Source organism: Patella vulgata, chromosome 6 (genome assembly GCF_932274485.2).
Source record: "Patella vulgata chromosome 6, xgPatVulg1.2, whole genome shotgun sequence".
Taxonomy (NCBI): Eukaryota; Metazoa; Mollusca; class Gastropoda; family Patellidae; genus Patella; species Patella vulgata.
The window spans coordinates 70,421,737-70,442,698 of NC_065884.2; the positions used below are offsets into that span (position 1 = coordinate 70,421,737).

At 37.2% G+C, this 20,962-nt stretch overlaps 1 protein-coding gene across 1 annotated transcript; it reads left to right on the forward strand.

Moving 5' to 3' along the window:
- The first annotated feature begins 2,970 nt into the window (after positions 1-2,970).
- On the forward strand, positions 2,971-20,295 carry LOC126825521 (caspase-3). The gene is made up of 12 exons (XM_050555169.2): positions 2,971-3,029; positions 5,769-5,804; positions 6,020-6,298; positions 9,716-9,757; positions 12,159-12,223; positions 13,757-13,939; positions 14,789-15,005; positions 16,012-16,089; positions 16,651-16,760; positions 18,138-18,194; positions 19,091-19,120; positions 19,305-20,295. Exons 2-12 carry the CDS (start codon positions 5,783-5,785, stop codon positions 19,389-19,391), a joined length of 1,170 nt encoding a protein of 389 aa, XP_050411126.1. The 5' UTR covers positions 2,971-3,029; positions 5,769-5,782; the 3' UTR covers positions 19,392-20,295.
- Positions 20,296-20,962: the final 667 nt, after the last annotated feature.

Consider the following 20,962-nt stretch of genomic DNA (forward strand, 5'->3'; position numbering starts at 1 on the left):
ATATCCAGTTTCTTGGGTGTTTCTTATATCTTCGGAAAACCGCAAAACGTTTAGTAGTTACTTAGCACCTGGTGACAGGCGCTAGTAGCTGGCCAATCCAGAACAGACCGTCAACAGTCGACCACAAACATGGTTGCGTGTATTATGTTTTTATGAGTTAATTCCGAGATAATCTTAATCAGATTTTATTTGTTTATAATCTTATGGCAACTATGCTGATCCAATAAGTCTATCAATTCCTCTAATTGAACGCTGTCAAAATCTGTGAGAGCTTTCTTTAAAATATATCTTTCTAGTGGGTCCACAAATGCAAGGAATCTATCCATCAGGTCGCTGAATGATCTACCGTATATGACTTCCTCCATAGGTACTGTCACAATTGCTATCGGTATGTTATTAAATATGCGCCAGCCAACCAGATATGCTCGCGCGACAGCGTCCCGCTCTTCAGCACCAAAATCGTGACGTAAAAATGGCACTTTGAAGTCGGAGCTCAGAGGGGACTGTGAGTAAAATTCTCCCCAAAGCTGCGTTAGCCAATCTTTATACACACCGTCGTCAACACCTTCCTCCATGATAAAGCGATTTACATTAAAAACAAAATCTCAAACCGCTGTACAAACATGAGAATATAACTTTTAAACTTTATAATTTTACAATAAATTATTAGAAATTGTTAAAGCAACTATTAAACACATGCAACAAATTGAACTTTAAAAATATACTATTAAAATTTATGAGTGAAACGAATAACTAAAACTGCTGTATACGCATATAAATCCAACTCTAAAATTTACTTTTAAAACTATTTAAAAATTATAATTTGCAAAAGAAACTAAAAAGTAAAAATTCACAAATATTGGCGTCATATCAGTGCCACGTGGAAGTGGCCTTCATATCACTAATTCTGAGTGTGTTGAAGCTTTATAAATTGGTATCCATAACTGCCGCCGTAGAACAGGCTATAACAGTAATATAATCTAGATGATACAAATGCGTGAATGAGTTTCTTGGTATTGGCTTGATCAAAAACTTTCTGGTCTTCCCAATGCGTCACAAAGAGTTCGACGCTGCCTTACATAAGCTGGTGATATGGATGTCCATTGTTCCGGTCGAGTCCATCATTACACCCAGATTCCTGATAGAGTTAGCTGCAGTAACAAGCACATCACCAATCCAAACAGCACAATTAGCTGGAGGGATGCTGATATCCTTAAACCTTGATAAGAAACATACTATTTCTGTCTTGTCGTTGAGTGACAACTTATTAGAACCCATCCAATTGCGTATATCATCAACACACTGCTCGATCCAGTTTAGCACATAATAGTCTGTTTGAGAGTCACAGGCAATGGTCTAATATGTGCGATTTAGTACATGAGTCAATTGCCGTGTGTTCAATTCTCAGCTTGTCCTTGAAAAGGCGCAGTGTTGCCCGCCCAACCTCTTTGGTTTATCCAGTTCCTACGGGGTCCTCCCACTACTAAAGACCCCTACGCGCAAGTGAATCATTGAAATAAAATTGAACCATGTTATTCCCGAAATTACCTACTCCTTGTCAGGTCCAAGCGGGTACTCGAAACCACGCCACTTGACTTAATGGTAGTCGTTATGGTCTAACGCGCACGCTAACGTATACCACCCATGGGCTCAGATCCCGGTGGGGACACCGGGACGCGTCCCCACCAATATTTCTACTGGTGGGGACATGATATACTGTGTCCCCACCACTTATTTCCGATGTTTTTGCTTACTGTTTATTTTTTTAAATTGAAATCATTCCAGAGCTTTTATTGACATTTCAGAAAGTGTAGGCACTTTTTTTTTTAACAATATTTATTCGATCAATATTTACATATTATACAGAGACAATATTTAATTATAGGATCTGAAAACAAGCCGGAGCTTAATATATAAATCCATTTCCCGTAATAAATTATTTACAGACATATAAATACATTGTTTATAATTACAATCACAATTTACATAAGGTTATAATTACAAAAGCAAAACATATTTATTCTCACTTGATGAAAATGTATAAAATACTAAATATACATAGGTTAATGTGGTTAGCGACACGATTATGGTGTGGTGATAGTGTGGCACTTGAGGCCAGGGTCTTGAAGTTGTACAGCTGCACCCGGTGACCGATTTTTATTTAACAGGGAATAAGTGATAATTCATATTATAACAGTAAATAATTAAAATATTCCATAGGGATTATAATAATATGTATATCATGTAGGTGTGCATATCTGATACGCTGGGTATTAAAGGGTTAAGGAATAACTGAGATTTTGTTTTTATCTGGTATACGTGATGTAAAATGTTACATTTATTTCAATTGGGATTGAATATTGATGTTTAGCTGTGTGTGTGGCTTGGTTTAGTTTATATAAATTAAAAGATTTAAAGGCCTGTACATTTGTGTACCCAATTGAATACACATTTTGCTCAAATACTTTACGAACACTACTGGGAATGGAGGCGGAGCTGGAATCGCAGTAGTGTAAATATTTCTAGTTCTTGTAGTGTACATGAGAGAATAAATCGTGAACGGTGGCTTGAAGATTTGTCTTTAGATTAGATTTCGTACCATTTGCTGCCTCAGGGATTAGAATTGCTTGCCAGAAAATGATGCTGAAAATACCAACAGAGTGCGTTTTAGAGCGTCTAGATCAAAACATTTCGGTGGAAGAACCCCCCCTTTTTACCAATAGTCGCCCGCACATGGACTGTCCCCACCACTAAGTTTTGGCGATCTGCACCCCTGATACCACCCACATAAACAAGTACAAACTAATGTCATATCATAGACCAATAACAGTAAAAGATATACACGTTTCTGGTTTTGCACAGTCCATTTCTAAAATGTTTTTACAACTCTAATTAAAATGAAAGTAGGGATACGAAACCGGGTATTTTTATTGACTATTCATATTATGACGAATACAGGAAATATTTAAATAGAAACGACCATATACGCTATAAGCTGTACTTAGTCAAGCATCATTCCTGAGACACATGTAAGTTTGTAACTACTCTTGTTTTGTTTTTGTTGTTTTTTTTCGTTCATTTCCTAAAAAACATCAAGCAGGAATTAAACGGCTAGATACACCGTAGTCTTGGTAAAGATACAATAGGTCTAGTTCATGGTTTTTATTACGTGCCTCGGTCAGAACTAGAATGAGCTGTACACAAGTACTGGAGTATTTCTGCTCTGCAGTTCAATATGGCGACGCCATGCCCATTGCTGATTACATGTAAATAACAACAAACGTCAATTACAGTATGCATGCTTTGATTGTCGTCTAACACAATTACGGAATAAGAGTCTTGATCAATATAGTTACTAGGATTGACAGTTATCTTATCAGCAGTTAAATCAGTACTAAGAATTAGATGAAAGAGTATATAATGTCCCACATCCCAAATCGCAGTTCCGAAAGCAAAATGGAAAGGGCGGCGGGTGGCTGTATTCAAAATGTTTCAAGTTTTACACAGTTCATTTCTAACCGTTTCATAACACTTATTAATTAAAATGAATGTAGGAGTACTTGCAGTTTCTCAATAATATGAAACTAGATATTAACTATTCATAGATACTCTATGACGATTGAACGGAAGTATTTAAATAGCTACTGGGTCAATAAATAAACTATACTCCAAGAAAACATGATAATAGGGACAGCTAAATTACGTAGTGGGTATTTCTTACACGGGGTCAACTAAGCGTAATGTATATGATTGTGGTATTGTACTGAACGATATTTTGATTTCCTACATAATGCAATTTTGCCCGGGCAGCGGCAATACGGCCTACTTTTATATCGAATTCCAAATGCCAAGGGATCTTTTACGTACATGCCAATTTGTACATGGGACCTCGATTTTACATCCCATCCGAACGACTGGCCCTCCATTCTCTATTGCTGGAACTGCCCGCACTTATGCTATCTTGCCTGGAATATAAGGCCTTTTTTTCTTATCTCACGTTTCCTCTTTCTTTTCTCCTTTTTCGCCAAAAGAACCGGTAACCGCCTCTCTCGATGTCTCCGCGTCATTGTAAATTTAGGAAGTAGATTTTTCGTTTCGGGTTGAGCATCCATTATGGCACAATTACGTATATCGGGAAAACGAGGTTTTAGCCACTCGTCAGATTTATTCATTTTTTTGTTATAACATGGATGCGTCGATGCCAAAAGCATAAGATGGGACAATCCTCATTAATTTATCAAGCTGATTGGACATGTTTTCCGGCAAAACCCGAGATAGATCGACTGATGCTTCGTAATTTTCGGAAATTTATTAATAATGTCTAGTATAGGCCTATTTGTGATTTTACCATGATAGTTTCCGTGGTGCTCATGTCAGACAAGGGGTACTTGTTAAATCCAATGCTGGATAGCAATTCACTGGTGGACGCCATTTTGCTTGCTCAATCCCAGATCTACAAGACGAAAATAACTTATTCAACATAAAAAGTTTCAATCTCTCTTCAGAGAGTTACGGTCCAAATATGGTGATTATTCTCCTATTTACACAGACATTTATAAGTTGATCGGGTAGCCTCGGCTACCGTCACGCTATTAAATACCATTTCTTTGTGTCTTTCACCTGCTGCTGCCATCTTTACGGCTGAGGTCCAGGCCATTCTTCAGTTCACTCAATCATCTTTAACGCGGACGAATGGGTTTTGATGTTGTGCATGTATATTTTGCTTAGCTAACTTGTACACCCAGTCACCCACTATTGGTCTGAATCCATGTAGAGAAGTCACGACAGGGAGACGAGGGAGAAAGTTCTATGTTGCATTCTTCTTTGTCATTTACTTACATATTAAACGTCTACAATCTATAGTTTGAGTTGGCAATCCTTTCGACCATACTGCTCGGTTACATTAATATTGAAGCATGCCATCTTTACCGATTCGTTGACCCCACTTCAAGCAATATACAATGAACAGCTTAATCACCCATTAGCAGCTGACGTTGTTGGCGTTCTAAAGGTTGCACCGACCAGCAAACTCACCAATGCAATGTTATCACAATGTTCTAAAATGTCCAGCATACCATGCAGGATATTACAAATGATAAGTACAAATGATATACACAATGTTCCAAAATGTCCAGTATACCATTCAGGATATATACAAATGATTGTATTCTTTGATTTGTATAGATTAATGGTTTAGAAGAAATGCTCTATTTTATCGTAATTGTTTTACACAAATGTTACTTTCTTTAATAGTAACGCCACAATTGTCAATATGGCGTGCGATAAACACCGTACTGTTGCTCGGAAATATTGTACTTATAACTTTGACATAATTTCTTCAAAGATATTCTTCTAATATATACCATATTTAAATCACAACGTACCTATAATATTAAAGACAATGGGGTTTGGGGTCATACGTATCTGCAGAAATTGGGACAATATTATTTATTTTATGTAGATATCCCGAAATGTTTCGTGCTCGGTCACTCGGGGCAGAACAGGACATTAAACCCCATTTCGTATCGTTTCTTGATCAGGCTGTTCATTGTTATTGTGAATTTATACCCTAGAATACAACATACCTTTACCCTTTTAAATGAATATCTTATTAGATCTTACTAAGTATATTGCAGTATACAATGAAATGAAATGGGGTTTAATGTTCCACTGTTTTGCTCCGAACTCGGCTAATGAAGACGGGTTGCAGTATACATTATGCACTATTCCAAATATCAATAACCCTTTCCCTTTTATTTTTTCTACAGATAAGGGATTCACAATGTCTGCACACATCAACAAAGGTAAATTAAAAACAATATTTTATTTTTGTCACTGAAATTGAATCGTGAGTTTCATGAAAAATTATAATCATTACAAAATGTAAAGTTAAACGCGTCAAACTCTTTAGTCACTACATCGCAATTCAAAATTTTTGGATCTTAAAAAATAATTTGTATTTCTTCTTGTCATTACCATTTATTAAATCCCCGAATTTTGTTTTTAAATTTGAATTTAGATTTTCTGCCTTACTACAGACAAAAGTATACTGAGCACGAACCTATCCTTAGAACGCAGCTTGCTGGCCAGATAGGTGACATTGTACGAGATTTAAAATGTCGCAATGTCCTGCAAGATCACCAAGCGAGGAGAATTTTGACAGGAGTAGATACAAGACCAGAAGATTGTGTATCAGAATTAATTGACACACTCAAACAATACCGCGATTGCCATTTTAAAACTTTTATGGAATGTTTGACAGAGCTCGGTTATGGAAATTTAGTAAAGGAAATAACAGGTATGTATTATTAAAGATACATTATCGAAGATTAGATAAAGAGCTAACAGTTCGCACTATAACAGTTAAAAATTATATAATGTAAAGGGAAATTGTTGAAAATGTCCCGTCAAATTGATCCACTCTGAACCAAGAAATTAGCGATTGGATTTTGGATATAGCCTTGATCATTATTAAAGTCAACCATAAAAAAAACATAGTCTCGATTATCCATTTTTTTTATTTAATCATTAATGGGCGTTGAACAGCAGATCGGATTCTTATATCGCAGGCTTGCGATGACATCGAGAGTTGATTATGGTGTGGATAAGTTAATTAATGTCTAATAAATAACATTTAAGGCCTAAAGAAATACCCGCAATAGGCAGATTTAACTCTTGCATAATGTATCTGTAAATATACTCTTCAAAAAAGTAGGGGATATTCAGAAACAATACAAAACTGTGGAAATGCACTGATATTTTTATTAGAGGTAACCAGTGTATGTTGATGACAGGCCGATTGCCTACTCGTGAACATAAACAGTTCATATCTGCGGCTTATCTGACGGCCCAAGTTCACTCGCAAAGAGTTACACTGTCAAAAGTGAAATTGGACGTTTTTGATTTTTGTCTTAAAAAGTAATTGCTCCACCAATCCGCGGACATTCAGCAATTCTTCGTGGCATGCTCCTAATTAACCGTCCAATCACGATTAGGGGCAATCTGACCCACTTGTATTGCAATGCCACGGCCAATTCTTGCAGGGTTGACATTGAAGTCGACGAACACGTCTCCTGATCATGCCTCAGACATGCTCTATAGCGGAAAGGTCAGGACTCATGGCTGGCCAAGGCATATGGACAATATGGTTACGCTGGAGGTACACAACAGGGACCCTTCTTTGAACAATATGCAAGTCCGTTCTGCCAGTCATAGTGATTCCTCTCCGCACCATAACACCCATGCCCGAATCTATCACGCTGTTTGACGTTAACGTTAGCATGACGCTCATTTACACGCCTTCAAACGCAAGCACGCCTATCGGTGAAATCCAGAGTAAATCTTGACTCCTCTGAGAACATTACACGCGCCCATCGACGATTATCCCAATTTCTGCGCTGCCTACACCATTGACACTTGTTTGCGATGTGCTGGCGAGTTAATTGGGGCACAACACGCGGCCTTTGCGCATGCATATGGGCTGCATGTAGCCGATTTCTAATCGTTTGGGGCGTGACTCGAATTCCTGTAACTTGGTACAAGTTTACAGAAAGCTGATTGTCTGTTTATCCTCGATTTCGCAGGACCTGTGTACGAATGTATTGATCCTGGGCTTGTGTAGTGGCTGTAGGACGACCTGAAAGATGTCTATCATCAGCACTGTGTGTTTGTTGGTAACGGTTCCACAGTCTGCTGATCACAGACTGTGACACATTAAGCATGTTGGCTACTGCTCGCATGCCAATAGCACGTGACGTTCATCTCTTGAAGACGTCCCATTGAAAATTAAACGTAACACACTAAATCAAAGATACGCTAAACAGTAAATATTATTTAAGAACCGATAGGAAAGCAAACATGGATAGGATAAACCAGCACGCGGCATTTTTCATTAACCCGTCTTTGAAGTGTCAAATTTGACAATGAACCCACCCACGTGTATGGCGCTATTGCGTGTCGCGGGTGCAGCTGGAGCTTTTGTTTTATTCATCGCCAATAATCAGTTTAATGTAATAAGGGCAGTACAGTACAATTAAATTTTGTCAATTGTAGATCAGAAAGCTTTGTATCCATCCAAGGCTTTCCAAATAATATCTAAAATCGACAGATGTATATGCAATGGAAAACGTCTAGTGTCGCATCCTATTAGGTGAATGCCTTGATGGAGTTCGATGATAAACAATGTCTGCTTACGGTAAGCAGAGATAAGCAATCTGATTGGTTGATGCTTTGGGGCCAATAACTTTGGTTTTTTAAATTAAGTGAGAGTTCCGAGTATAGATTCATTATACCATTACATTGACTAAGTTTGATGATGAGAATTTTCTGCTTAGGCTAAGTAAGGTTCGATAAGCAATTTGATTGGTCAAGACTTTGGAACATAACTCTGTTTTTAATTGAGGTAGAATGTTTTAACATCTATGTAGATGTTCATTAGGTGAATGTCTTGACTGAGTTCAATGATTAACATTTCGAGCTAAAGCTAAACAGAGGTAAGCAATTTCATTGGTCGATGCTTTGGAACAAGATAACTTTGATCCTATCTGATAGAGAGTGATGAAACTAAGTGTATAATTGATAATCAGTTTATTGATTGCTTGATACTTTTAAAAAAAATAATAAATGTGCGATTAATTAATATGTGTCATCTATTTATTTATTTTTTAATTCGGCGGGGGACATCAGCCTCAGTGTTGGCATGTTTATTATGAAATGTGCAAATTTTAACTTTTCGTTTTGGTTGGTGTGAGTTTCGTGATGATATTGAATGTTATATTCTTGGTCCCGATATGAGCCACAAATCACCCCGAGCGTTCCAAATGTTCTGTGGGGAGGATCACCACTATGCCCGGCGAATACCATGCGACACCCAGTGGCGGCGCCAAGGGGGAGGGGGCATTTGCCCCCTCATAAATCTGTGATACGATTCGGTAATCAATACCTTGTACGGTAATTAAATCCCACACCCCCACTCAGTCATAGACTTGCATGTTATAGATTCTGCGTGATTTCTTACCAAGCCCAAAGTTTTTGGGTATAGGTTCAACGCGGTGAAAATATATATTCAACTGATACAATCACTCCGTTCCTTTGACACATCCCTTTTTTGGATAAGCTATCTGGTCAGCTCTATTTATCTCAAAGACCAGTGTCTCAAATGCTGCATTTCCGGCAGTCGATTTCAAAAAATATCGTGGCGAAAATATTCATTCACTTTGGGTCACTCACTCCGTCCGTTTGACGGAAGGGTGTCTGTATTCGATACAACCCATTCTTGTCTACGATATCGGCTTCGTTATTAATCCTTAGTCAATTTGAGTCCGTTTTCTTGAACTTTTTTATTCTTCATTTTGTCTAGCTCCTCTAGTATAATATTCTTGCATTTTTAGTCGGCAAACCAAACAACGTTTGCTTACAAAAAAATATCAACAGCGCATACTTAGCATTACTGAGATTATTATTGTCACCCCAACGCTCTAACTGTAAGATCGAATTTTCCAATCTGATGTTTGAATGTCCACCCGGAATCTTTCGATTAGAATTCATTTTGCAAACGTGTTGTACAAATATTAGGGATTTTCCTGAAATATGGAATTCCAATTTTATTGCTGTGATAATGATACAGACATCGCGTGTTGCTGACGTCAACTAAACTTAAATAATTACAAAGCACAAACATCGTTTTAACCAATTACATAACTCAAAATTGTTTTAGGTAGCGAAGAGATAAGGCAGTATGAGGAAATAGATCAAGGGCGTAAGTATTTTAATAAAATTATCTATCTTCTATCTATCTATCTATCAAAACTAATATTTGTGACTGTCGTTTGTCTGTCTGTCTTTCTGTTTGGGGTTGGCGGCTACACTAGGTCTGCCCCGAGTCTGAAATTTGGGGTATAGGGGTAGCTCGGACCGGGGAGTAACATAGAGCAGGTGACGTTGGTCTACCACTTCCGGTTTCGGAGTTATGACCCCCCGAGCGAAGCCGGGTATCCTGCTAGTAGAAAATAATTATAAAGCTTTCATCTAATTCTCCAGCAATGTCATTGGAAACTAATAGCTATCTATAAGAAATACTGAATGAATGCGAGATGTTCAAGTAGATTTACATGTACGGTAGATAAACCCCTTTTATTCCCGTTATTGTTTTATGCGAATCTTATAATGTCCGTCGGTCTGCCCATCCATCGATCAACAAAAGTTTTTTGAAAGCCATAGAGGCTACATATTTTAATGGATATCTTTGTACATTAGTTGTGCAGCATGCGTGTCAAGAGAGGACGAACCTTTTGTCGATATAGCCTTACACGACGTTCCGAATTCCAGGCTTCCCAGATATAAAAGGGAATGGCCAGTTAAATGTGGCTGCCAAGTCTGTTTTAGATCTACCGATATGCGAATTGTTAATTGCGTATCATATTTTTAAAACATGCATTAACCAGCTTAGATATGATCGCTGGGAACTGTCATGGGATCTTGCAGACCCAATAAACTTCGCCACACCAAGCCTCTCTTAGGGTGATTGGCCATGCAACACCCACAGACCTAACAGGGAATATGGAGTTAGTGTCCGTCTGGCATAAGTCATATATTTTTAACTGTTAACCCTATTTTCATCTTGAACAGAGGGCCTAAAACAGAAAGTGAACATGGTCACGCCCCTATTACAGGTACATTTTGATTAAGTGGAATCGTCTCAAGAATGTCAGATCAAAGCAATACCGTCGCCAGTCATTTACATGAATTATTTGTCCAACCGGGTATATACTAGACTTTCTAGAAGAGACATAGTTTTATTATACATTGAATATAATATAATATATCCGAAAATATTAGCACAACCGTAAAGCTGTACTACTTTGTTTCACTGTAAACGATGAAAAGATAAAAGGTATGCCGACATAAACTGATTTCAACTCTGGTATAGTAACATTTTGAGGTACATTTGCTCTGTCTTGAAATTTTACTTGTAGGTGTTGTGCCCTTCTAAAGAAATGCCTGTTTACAATAAGGGCCCAATTTCACTATTACAACCCCGTCTTACTGTATCCGTCTCTCCGATATAAAAATTTTGACAACCATTGTAAGTCAAGACATATCAGATTTTTCCTGTCACAATTCATATTGTCGTTGACAAGAAAAGTAAAGTTATGAACATTATAATTGATATTTAGCGTAATATGGTCGCCACATTTACATCGAAGATCCTGGCAATTTTAGATATTTATATGGGTGGTTCTACGTTTTTTTAATATTAAAACTCAGGTGACAGTTGTTTTATATGCAAATTTTGGGTTGGAATTGGTATGCCATAAAACTGAACGATATTTTTTTGTGAAACATTGTGCTCATGAGAGGTCAAACCCCATCGAAATTCAGAGTACATTGACTTTTCGTTTAAGAAATAACCCCCCTTGTCGAAAACGATATAAATGCGACATAGGCTACAGTTTTTATTATTTTAGCAAATTTGGTGTTAAGCAATAGGGTCATGCGAGGATGAACTCTATCGATATTAATTGCTCTGTGACTTACCATTCCTCTGTTATCACCAATTAAAAACACGATACAGGCTATAGTTGTTTAAGAGATGTTTTTAATATTTGGCTTAAAACATGGGTTCATGAGAGGATGAACCTGAGGGGTATCTAGCGTTCCGGAGTTATCCCCCCTTTTAAAACAAACCATTTAAAAGCGATAATGGTTATAGTCTTTAATGGATCTTTTTCATATTTGGTTTGAAGCATTGCAGTCATCGGTCCCGATCGATAACCACAATTCACAGTTAACCCTCTTTGTCGAAAACCGCGTAATTGTGCTAGAGGCTACGTTTTTTAACAGATGCTTTTTCAAATTTAGTTGGAGTAATGGGATGATAAGAGATTAGATTTCTTCTTAGAGACTTATCAAAGTTGTTCAACATCAACAATTTCCTTTCGGATAACCTGTAGTTAGAGACAAAATTGCTGGGTGTGCGTATTCCACGCATTGTGTGACTCTTTTTTCAAGCTTGTTGAATACGTTAGAGGTCACATTTCTTGAAGGCATCCTTGGTCAACATTCAAGTTTTCCTCTCATATTAGGTGCTGTCGAGACAAATAGCTGCTGTGTGGGCGTATGTTCACGCTTTGAGTGACTGTCCATGTTTTTTTTTCTAGATTTTATACAGTGTGACGTAGATCATGTGAAACCATGTAATCCTGAATTTGTTAGAGACAAATTGGTAAATAGAAATAACTCACTTTCATTTTCTGTTTAAGCTAAAATTATTTACGATATTATCAGTTCAAGTCGAAATTATTATCAACTTGGCTGGGAATTTATACATAATATATTTTTTAATCGGAATGACTTTGAAAGATTCCGTGGCCCCTATCGAGGCTCAAGTAAGCATGTATATATGCAGTGAAGGGTATAAACGTTTGCTTGGTTTTGTGTTCTATCACTGCCAATGCCAACCCATAATTCCTCATAATGTACGATAAGAACTCGACACAACAGACCACTATATTGACTAGTTCTTCACGTCCACCAGAACGCAGGTTAATTAACAACTCTTTCAGATCCTAGTGTAGTAAAGACAAGTACAACAGAATTTTGAACTATAAAAAACGAAACGAAATATTAGCTGTGTATCAATTCTGTCGGTCGATGTTGCGTTGGGTTCGTCCGTTCGTCTGTCTGTCCGTCACACCTTTTTGGACACAATAACCCTCTTTCTAATTGAGCTACAATGTTCAAACTTGGTGTAGGTGTTTATTAGGCGAATGCCTTGGTGGAGTTCGAAGATGAGCATTTTCGGCTTGGGGTAAGCAGAGATAAGCAATTTAATTGGTTGATGCTTTGGGATATCAACTTTGGGTTAACTTTAGTTCTAATTAAGTGAGCGTGGTGAAACTTGGTGTATAGTTTCATTACATCAATACCTTGACTAAGTTCGATAATGAGTATTTTCTACTAAGGTAAGCAGAGCGATAAGCAATTTGATTGGTCGAGACCTTGGAACACAATAACTCTCCTTCTAATTGAGGTAGAATCTTTAAACTTGATGTAGACGTTCAATAGGTGAATGCCTTGATGGAGTTCTATGATTAACATTGTCTCCTTATGGTAAGCAGATATAAGCAATCTGATTGGTTGATGCTTTGTTACACGATAACTTTGGTTATATGAAGTGAGAGCGATGGAACTCCGAATATAGATTCATTATATCATTACCTTGACTAATTTCGATGGTGTGGATTTTCTGCTTAGACTAATGAGCGATAAGCAATTTGATTGGTCAATACTTTGGAAAATAACAACTCTGCTTTTAATGTAGACTTGATGTATATGTTCATTAGGTGAATGTCTTGACTGAGTTCAATGATTAACATTTCGAGCTGAAGCTAAGCAAAGCTAATCAATATCATTGGTCATCTTGATTCTATCTGATAGAGAGTGATGAAACTTAGTGTATAGTTTTATTGCTTGATACTTTTGAAAAACAAATAAATGTGCGATTAACTAATGTGTGTCATCTATTTATTTTGGGATTTCGGCGGGGGACATCAGTCTCACTGTTGGCTTATTAAGATTGTGTTCAACAAATAAAATGATATATATGACAATTTGTCTAATCTTTGCTTTTGATTTATAAGCCTTTTTTTTTCTGACGTCATCGTGCTGGTCACGGCTATTAATCTGTCTATAATGGTATCGTGCACTTGCTACTAGGTAGACGTCCATCATTTTTAGTGCAAATTTATTGTTTCAGAAAACTGGTGTGTATACCATGAAAGAGAAAAAAAGGGGGATATGTCTGATAATAAACAACTACTTTTACCCCGAAGATTCATATGGATATCGTAAAGGAACGGATAAAGATGCAATGGAGTTGACTGCTCTGTTCGAGGACCTGGAGTTTGATGTCAGAGAAGAAAAGGAGTTGAAAGCTTCGGTAAGTTTCCACAGACAATAGTGTGTCTATGGTAAGGGCAGATGATAGATTAGCACACACAGCTTTATTTGAAATATATCAAGGGATTTTTCTTCACCTAGTTATTCCTAAAATTAGAGAGCTTTTCAGAACTATTTAAAGATGTATTTTACCACAGGCCTTTCTATTGGCCTCAAATGTCATATACATTATTTATTAGACATTTATTCACAAGACAAGCCCTGAAATAATTAGCTAAACCTTTGGGTGGTTACGATTGTGAATGGGTTGAGAAACTGTCGCCATTTAATAACTAGATTTAGAACCGGATAATCGTACTAATGGTAGCAATTCTTATCAAAACTACAAACATTTATCAGAATTATTTTTAAACTATTATAGCGGGAACATCAGCCCTTTATCTAAATCTTACATAATGCATCTGGCGAACTAAAAGTTATACGTAGGTTTGTAATCTGGTGTTGGTTTATATTTGGCACAAATGTAAGTTTTACGTGAAAATGACCTTAAAACGTTATTAAGCACCTTAGATGCGGTGTGTATTTGGACAATTGGACACCAATTACTACATGCGAAATGAGTATTGCACTTTGCAATTTAGCGAATCCGCAAAATGAGAATTATGATGAAGATTATATAAAGCTGAAAATACGTGCATACGTTAATTAAATGACTACGTGTTTATTTGCCCAGTCGGGGCAGCACAGCTGGTAGTTAAACCCCATTTCATGCCATTACGTTAATTAAAAGACAGGGTAAGTGAATGACACTTCCGGAAGCCATCAAATGGAAAACCAATTCTCTTTCTGAAAACATTGTGTTGTTTCATGTTTTATTGTTTTATTTCAGGAAATGGAGCAAAAGCTTAAATCATACAGTCAGGAAATTAAAGATTCAGACGATTGTTTTATGCTATTTATTCTAACTCATGGTAAAGAAGGGTATGTACAAGGAACGGATGGGGAGTTTGTGAAAATAGATGTTATCAAAGACTATTTTAGTTCTGACAAGTGCCCAAAGTTAAAAGACAAACCGAAATTGTTCTTCATACAAGCGTGCCAGGGAAGTAAGCTACTTCTTTTGTTTACAGTTTTTATATTTATAATAATAATTGTTGTCTCGTGATATGGGGCAAAACAGACGAGAAAGAAGAATAGGGTTGACTGCCTTAATTTATGTCTCTTTTAACCTTATGATTTTAGTAGGCTCAGCTCTACCGACCGTACACAAGTCTTCCATAGATACCGCGAATACTTTTCAGCAATGTAATACATATATGTACAATGTATAGTAAATCTCTTTCATGCCAAATAACATGATTCCAGTTATGAGTGGTCTGGAATTCTCCACCAGTAGGTTCACCAATATAATGAATGTTGGGGGGAGAGAGAGAGAGAGATTAACGTCCACTCGACACAAACTAGGTCATTTCGGGACTAACATATGGTTCAAATTTCAATAATGCGTTTGCGCTTAGGGGTCTTCAGCAGTCGGAGGAAACCAGATGACCTGGAGAAAGCTCACGAGGTTGAACAGGCGACCCTACTAATTGTCACGTACAGCCGAGGAATCGAAACCACGCCAGTTGACTCAATGACAGACCTTATGACACAATGCACAAGCATATTCAGCTTGAGCACTATCAAAATGTAGCGTTATATCCCTTGTCATCAAAATCACTAAGCGTTTTTGGAGATTTCTTTTTACAATTTGACCGGGTAATTTAACCGGTCAAATATTACTTGCAGAGTTATCTACCGTGACAGCAACATCTTTGATTTGAAAATGTCTTTTTTGTTTAAAATTGCCGTAATTGGCTTGTTTGATCAGGTAAAAAAAACCTATTGAAATATGCATTATTTGATGTATTCTGTCCCTGGCCTATTCAATTCGTTGCTGGCTAACCCGTGTTTCAAATTGGCATGTTATATAACTATGTTAACCTCTATTTGTAAAAGATCGTTTTTCAAACTCCAAAACATTAAACTAGTCATAACCATTATAAGCGGACGGACGACTTAACAGGCTCGGTGTAACACAAGTTTAATATTTTTGTATTTTCATACACGTAGCTCGTACAGAACATATGGAATTGACTGACACCGTGGAACCTATTGCTGACTACTATCTGGCTATAGCCACAACCCCAGGTATTTATGAATTGTCAAACACAATAATGTTTTTAAGCGCGTCGACCAAATGAGGTAAGTTAATAATAATAATAAAGTTTTTGTTACTATTATTATTATACATATGCAAGCTGGAGATGTAAAGCCATGTGCGCGGGGGCGGGGGGAGGGGTCACGGTTGCTAAGTGGGTAAGACGCTGGCACGCTATCCTTGAGGTCGGGTGTTTGATCCCTGCATTGGCCGAGAAAGTTCATCCAGATTTTCCGGCGTGGTTCCCCTCTTGTCAGTGATACAGGACGGAGGTCCTGACAAGAGACAGCTCTAGTCGTTCGGATGGGTCGAAAAACGGAGGTCCCGTGTACACATTGGCGTGCACGTAAAAGATCCCTTGACAACTGGAATTCGATATAAGAGTAGGCCGTTGTGCCGCTGTCGGGCAAAATTTCCCTCCTAGCACACTTATGCCCGTCACATTCGCCCAGTTCGGAGCAGGACAGTAGGACGTTAAACCCTATTTCATTTCATTTAATTTCATTTCTAATGTGCACTCGCTCAGCAAAGGCTTATTGAATCTTTTCCAGGTTTTGTCGCTTATCGACATCCGGTACTTGGTTCCTGGTTTATTCAAGCAATTGTAGCTACAATCAAAACATATGCATGTGAGGAATCGTTCAAGGAGATGATGAAGCGGGTAAAGTTTATTCATTCTCATTTGTAAGATAACAGTAAACTGCGAGACAGATTAATGGACAGCCACTTACACTGGGTAGTCCATGATAGCTACACGAACTTATTTTTGTTGAATCAGTGTGTGCCCGGCTTAATGATGAATACTATTGTAGTGGATTATAGACTTTACCCATAGCTCATTTGCTCAGGGTTTGTATACGCTCATATTTAATGTGGCATAAAAGGCATATATTATAGTAAAATTCCGTTTTCTTGGAATTATTCAAAAGTTGGCAGAATTTGATTAAATTTATCATGTTTTGTTACAGATGTTTGAACTCCATAAACTCTCATTTTCAGTCCAACAATTCAATATTTAGCGCCATTTTCCTCCAAAATCACCTTCAGTTGGAAATAAGCTCAAAATCTAACCATGTTAATTAATCAATTTAGATAGGTAAAAGCGGACAATACAATGATACGTCATGACCGGAAAACCAAAAATCCATACATAAAACTCTATTAGACATAATGCAACAGTATCTGTCCTTCTTGACGGGTGTGTTAAGCTGGAGGTTTGGGACGCCATTTTCAAATTATGCAAATTAGGTCAATTTAAAAGGGATTGAATATAGTCCAACTGAATAGACGGCAAAACAAACTTAATATCACACTTACATTCAATGTTGGGTCATTGAACCAATTTAGGTAGGGTTAACGTTTTTTGACATTTGACCCACACGAAAACTATACAAAACTCTTAATCATGAATATGATACATGGAATTATTAAAGTTGCTTTATCTACATAATTGGGTATATATGAGAGGTGGTTGGATATCTAGCTACTTCTAGACTGAAAGTAATTCTGGAAGAAAATGGGCTTAATATGTTTAACATATGTCAGCCATGTTTAAACATAATAATTAAATGTTTCATTTAAATTAAATGCTGCCAACTCTTAAATTATTCCAAGAAAACTAAATTTGCTATTTTGTCCGATTCGCGTCAATTTATTGCATCGATTAAAATGTACTTGGTCTGGGAGTGTTACCATGATTTTGTCCAAGAATCTCAACATACAGAACAGGAAAATCCAAAGTTTCGCTTCTATGATGAAAATTAGTGATAGGTGCGATGCCGATGATTTTCTGCCAAGGCATAGGTCCGTATTCCAGTCAGTCAAACATATTTTCTGGCCACTTGGTGGATTCTTGCTGTCAATACCATGACTAAGTGCGATTATGTGCATTTTATGTTTATATTAAGCTGAGTGAATTGCCTGTGCTTTATCAAATGGTTAATGTACCAGTGATTAATTAATATATTTATGTTGGGATTGGGTCCGGCACAAATGAATGATTCACTGTTAGTTTGTTTATCATTAAAATGTTTTTCAGATTGGACAGAAAATGAAAGATGTGGGGAGTCGTCTAAATCCCCATGAAATGACATCGGTAAGCATATTGTTTAAACGATATTCTGAGATAGACTACACGGAGATACGCAATTTCTTTGGTTGGTATTTTGAGACAAGATAACACTTCGTCTATTAGATAAACGGTTTTATTAGCCACGGCTTTGGAACCCAATCACTCTCCTTCTAAATAAGGGGGAATGGCGAAACGTTATACATAGAAAATGAAAGATATTGGCTGCAGCAGTATTTAAGCCAGTGATTCCCAAAATGTGTTGAGTTATCTCCCATTGGCTCGAAATGTAGTTGTCAAATTCCCTCATCCGCATGCATTATTAAGAACAAAGCTCGTCTTTGTAAAGATCGAGACAAAGTCCCCCCTGACATAAAATGTTATGATCTTTAAACTAATGAAGGCGATTATATGCTGTTAGTGTGTAAGAAGAGAAATTATGATTCTTTGTCGGAGGTTATTCCTCTGATTCGAGAATCTAGACTGGGAAGGTCCAACAAACCGCTTACTTGATTTGTAACTCTGCTATATGTACACAATTTCAATCGGATATATTCAGACGAATCTGACACAGAAAAATGACAAACCTATGGCACGTTTCGGTTATACTGCCACCGAGTGACACAGTATGTTTATTCCAATCCTTTATTCCAACCTCGTGGGTTTTCTCCGGGTCATCCGGTTTCCTCCCACTGCTAAAGACCCCTACGCGCAAGCGAATTATTGAAATAAAATTAAACCATATGTTAGTCCAGAAATGACCTAGTTTGTGTCGAGTGGACGTTAAACCCATTTCTCTCTTTCACTCTCACTCTCTCTCTCTCTCTTTCTCTCTCTCTCTCCAAAGCTATGCATCATCTCAAGATATTAATGTCAGCGACATAAGTATCCAATATCCCATAGTAATCATTTTTCCATTACAGGTAAACGATCCTGCTATAAGAAAACGAATTGTAAGATGATCTATATAACTAGTTTAATAAGAAATCCAGATTGGTTTGTTGCTATAATATTAATTAACAAATTTGGTATTTTCGTTAAGTACTAGTTTGTGCATGTTAATGAAGAAGAAAACTTTCTGATCGGAAACTTTTAATTACGGTACATACGACATGGTTAATCTGTTCTCAATTTCAGGTGAATGTAGCAACCCCATTTTACGATGATCAGTTGAAGAAGGAATTATACTTTTTTCCAAAAAGTGGAACTGATCTTGTTCGGTGAATTTCCGTGAAATTTAGAAACAAAGAACCTTTGTATGATTATCTTGTACTTTATACATTTTATATTCTTTGCTGTTTGCTTTCTTTTAAGTATTAGTTTATTCTAAATATTTTCGTAAAATTGAAACCTAATGGTCAATATATGTAGTAATCTATCTCTTGTGTTAGAAGGGAGGTTAAGACCACTAAATGTTTGCTTTGGAGCATGTTTGAAAATTGTTACCAATAATGGGCTTATTCTAATGTATTTTAAAAGAACCAACTTCATCTATATCAGCAAAATATGAAGTTGTTACTGTGTATCAAAAATTATTTTTATTGTTATTTTTGTATATTGCATTTTCCTGCCATTTATTGATAACACATTCCATTTCATATGGCCTACTGCATATTTTAATCATTGTATCATAAATCTCTTTTGTTTTTGGTTTTGAACTAAAGCAATATTATTATTTTTCATCTGTTTAATAGTTTTTTATTACACTATATTTTTTCGGGACAGATTTGAAAATTCGCTGAGTCATGGTCCCTTCAGTTTTGTCTAAAAGTGTTCCAAAATTATTCCCGAGTAATTAAAATTACCATGCATTGTCAATAATAGTCACTTAACATGCATCGTCAAAATCTAGTCGGAAGTCAAACATATACAAATGTTGATCTGGTATTATCTCCGTAACAAATGGTTTCATTGGCTAATCCCTCGTGCCATCCAGAACGCAGGTTATATAACAACTCTTCCAGATCCTAGTGTAGTACAGTCGAATAAACCGAAATTTTGAATTATAAAAAACGAAACGAAATAGGATGTGTGTTTTAATACGATTATATTGAGTAGTATTAAATACATTGTCTCCTCGAAAAATGTTGTTAGTGGTTTTAATGCGGTAAAATATCTTTTATGTCTAGTATGTATATTTCTAATGTTTCACTAACGCTTGATTTTTGTGTTTTAATTGATCGTTTATTCTTTGCGGGTGTGTGTGTGTGTGTGTGTGGGGGGGGGGGGGTAATCTACGGCGGGGCAAAGGAATGTTTTCCATTCTAAAATCTAGTGTGTGTGGGGTGGGGGATACAGGTTGTATTGTATCTGGGTTCCTATTGTTGCGTCACTTTCGGAATCAATCTACAAATTATTTCTACGCTAATATTGTCTGGCATTTGTTCAACCTATTACATGTGTAGAATCTGTGTATGCTGTGAAGGTAGAATGAAGTCTGCACATTCGGACGATAAAAAGCTCCGCGATACTTACATTTATCGAAGGGATGTTTTTCGCGAAGCTATGTGCCACCACAGAAATCCCTGTTGACTGTAACGTTCATTGTTTTCTGGTACCATCACAAATTTAAAAATAACATCCGGGATAATAGACCCAAGCGGGGCGTGGTTACCTCTTGTCACTTGTGCAGGGCTGAGGGTCGTTCGGATGGGGCGACAAACCGAGGTCCCGTGTACATATTGGCGTGCACGACAAAGATCCATTGGCAGTTGGAATTCGATGTAAGAGTAGACCGTACCGCCGCTGCCCGTCGTCATTAACCCAGTCGGGGCAGACCAACATAACGTTAAACA

Coding starts and splice junctions, on each gene's coding strand:
- LOC126825521 (XM_050555169.2), top strand. CDS start 5,783: ATGTCTGCACACATCAACAAAG. Junction 15,006..16,011: donor CATACAAGCGTGCCAGGGAA/GTAAGCTACTTC, acceptor TCATACACGTAG/CTCGTACAGAACATATGGAA. Junction 19,121..19,304: donor CTGCTATAAGAAAACGAATT/GTAAGATGATCT, acceptor TCTCAATTTCAG/GTGAATGTAGCAACCCCATT.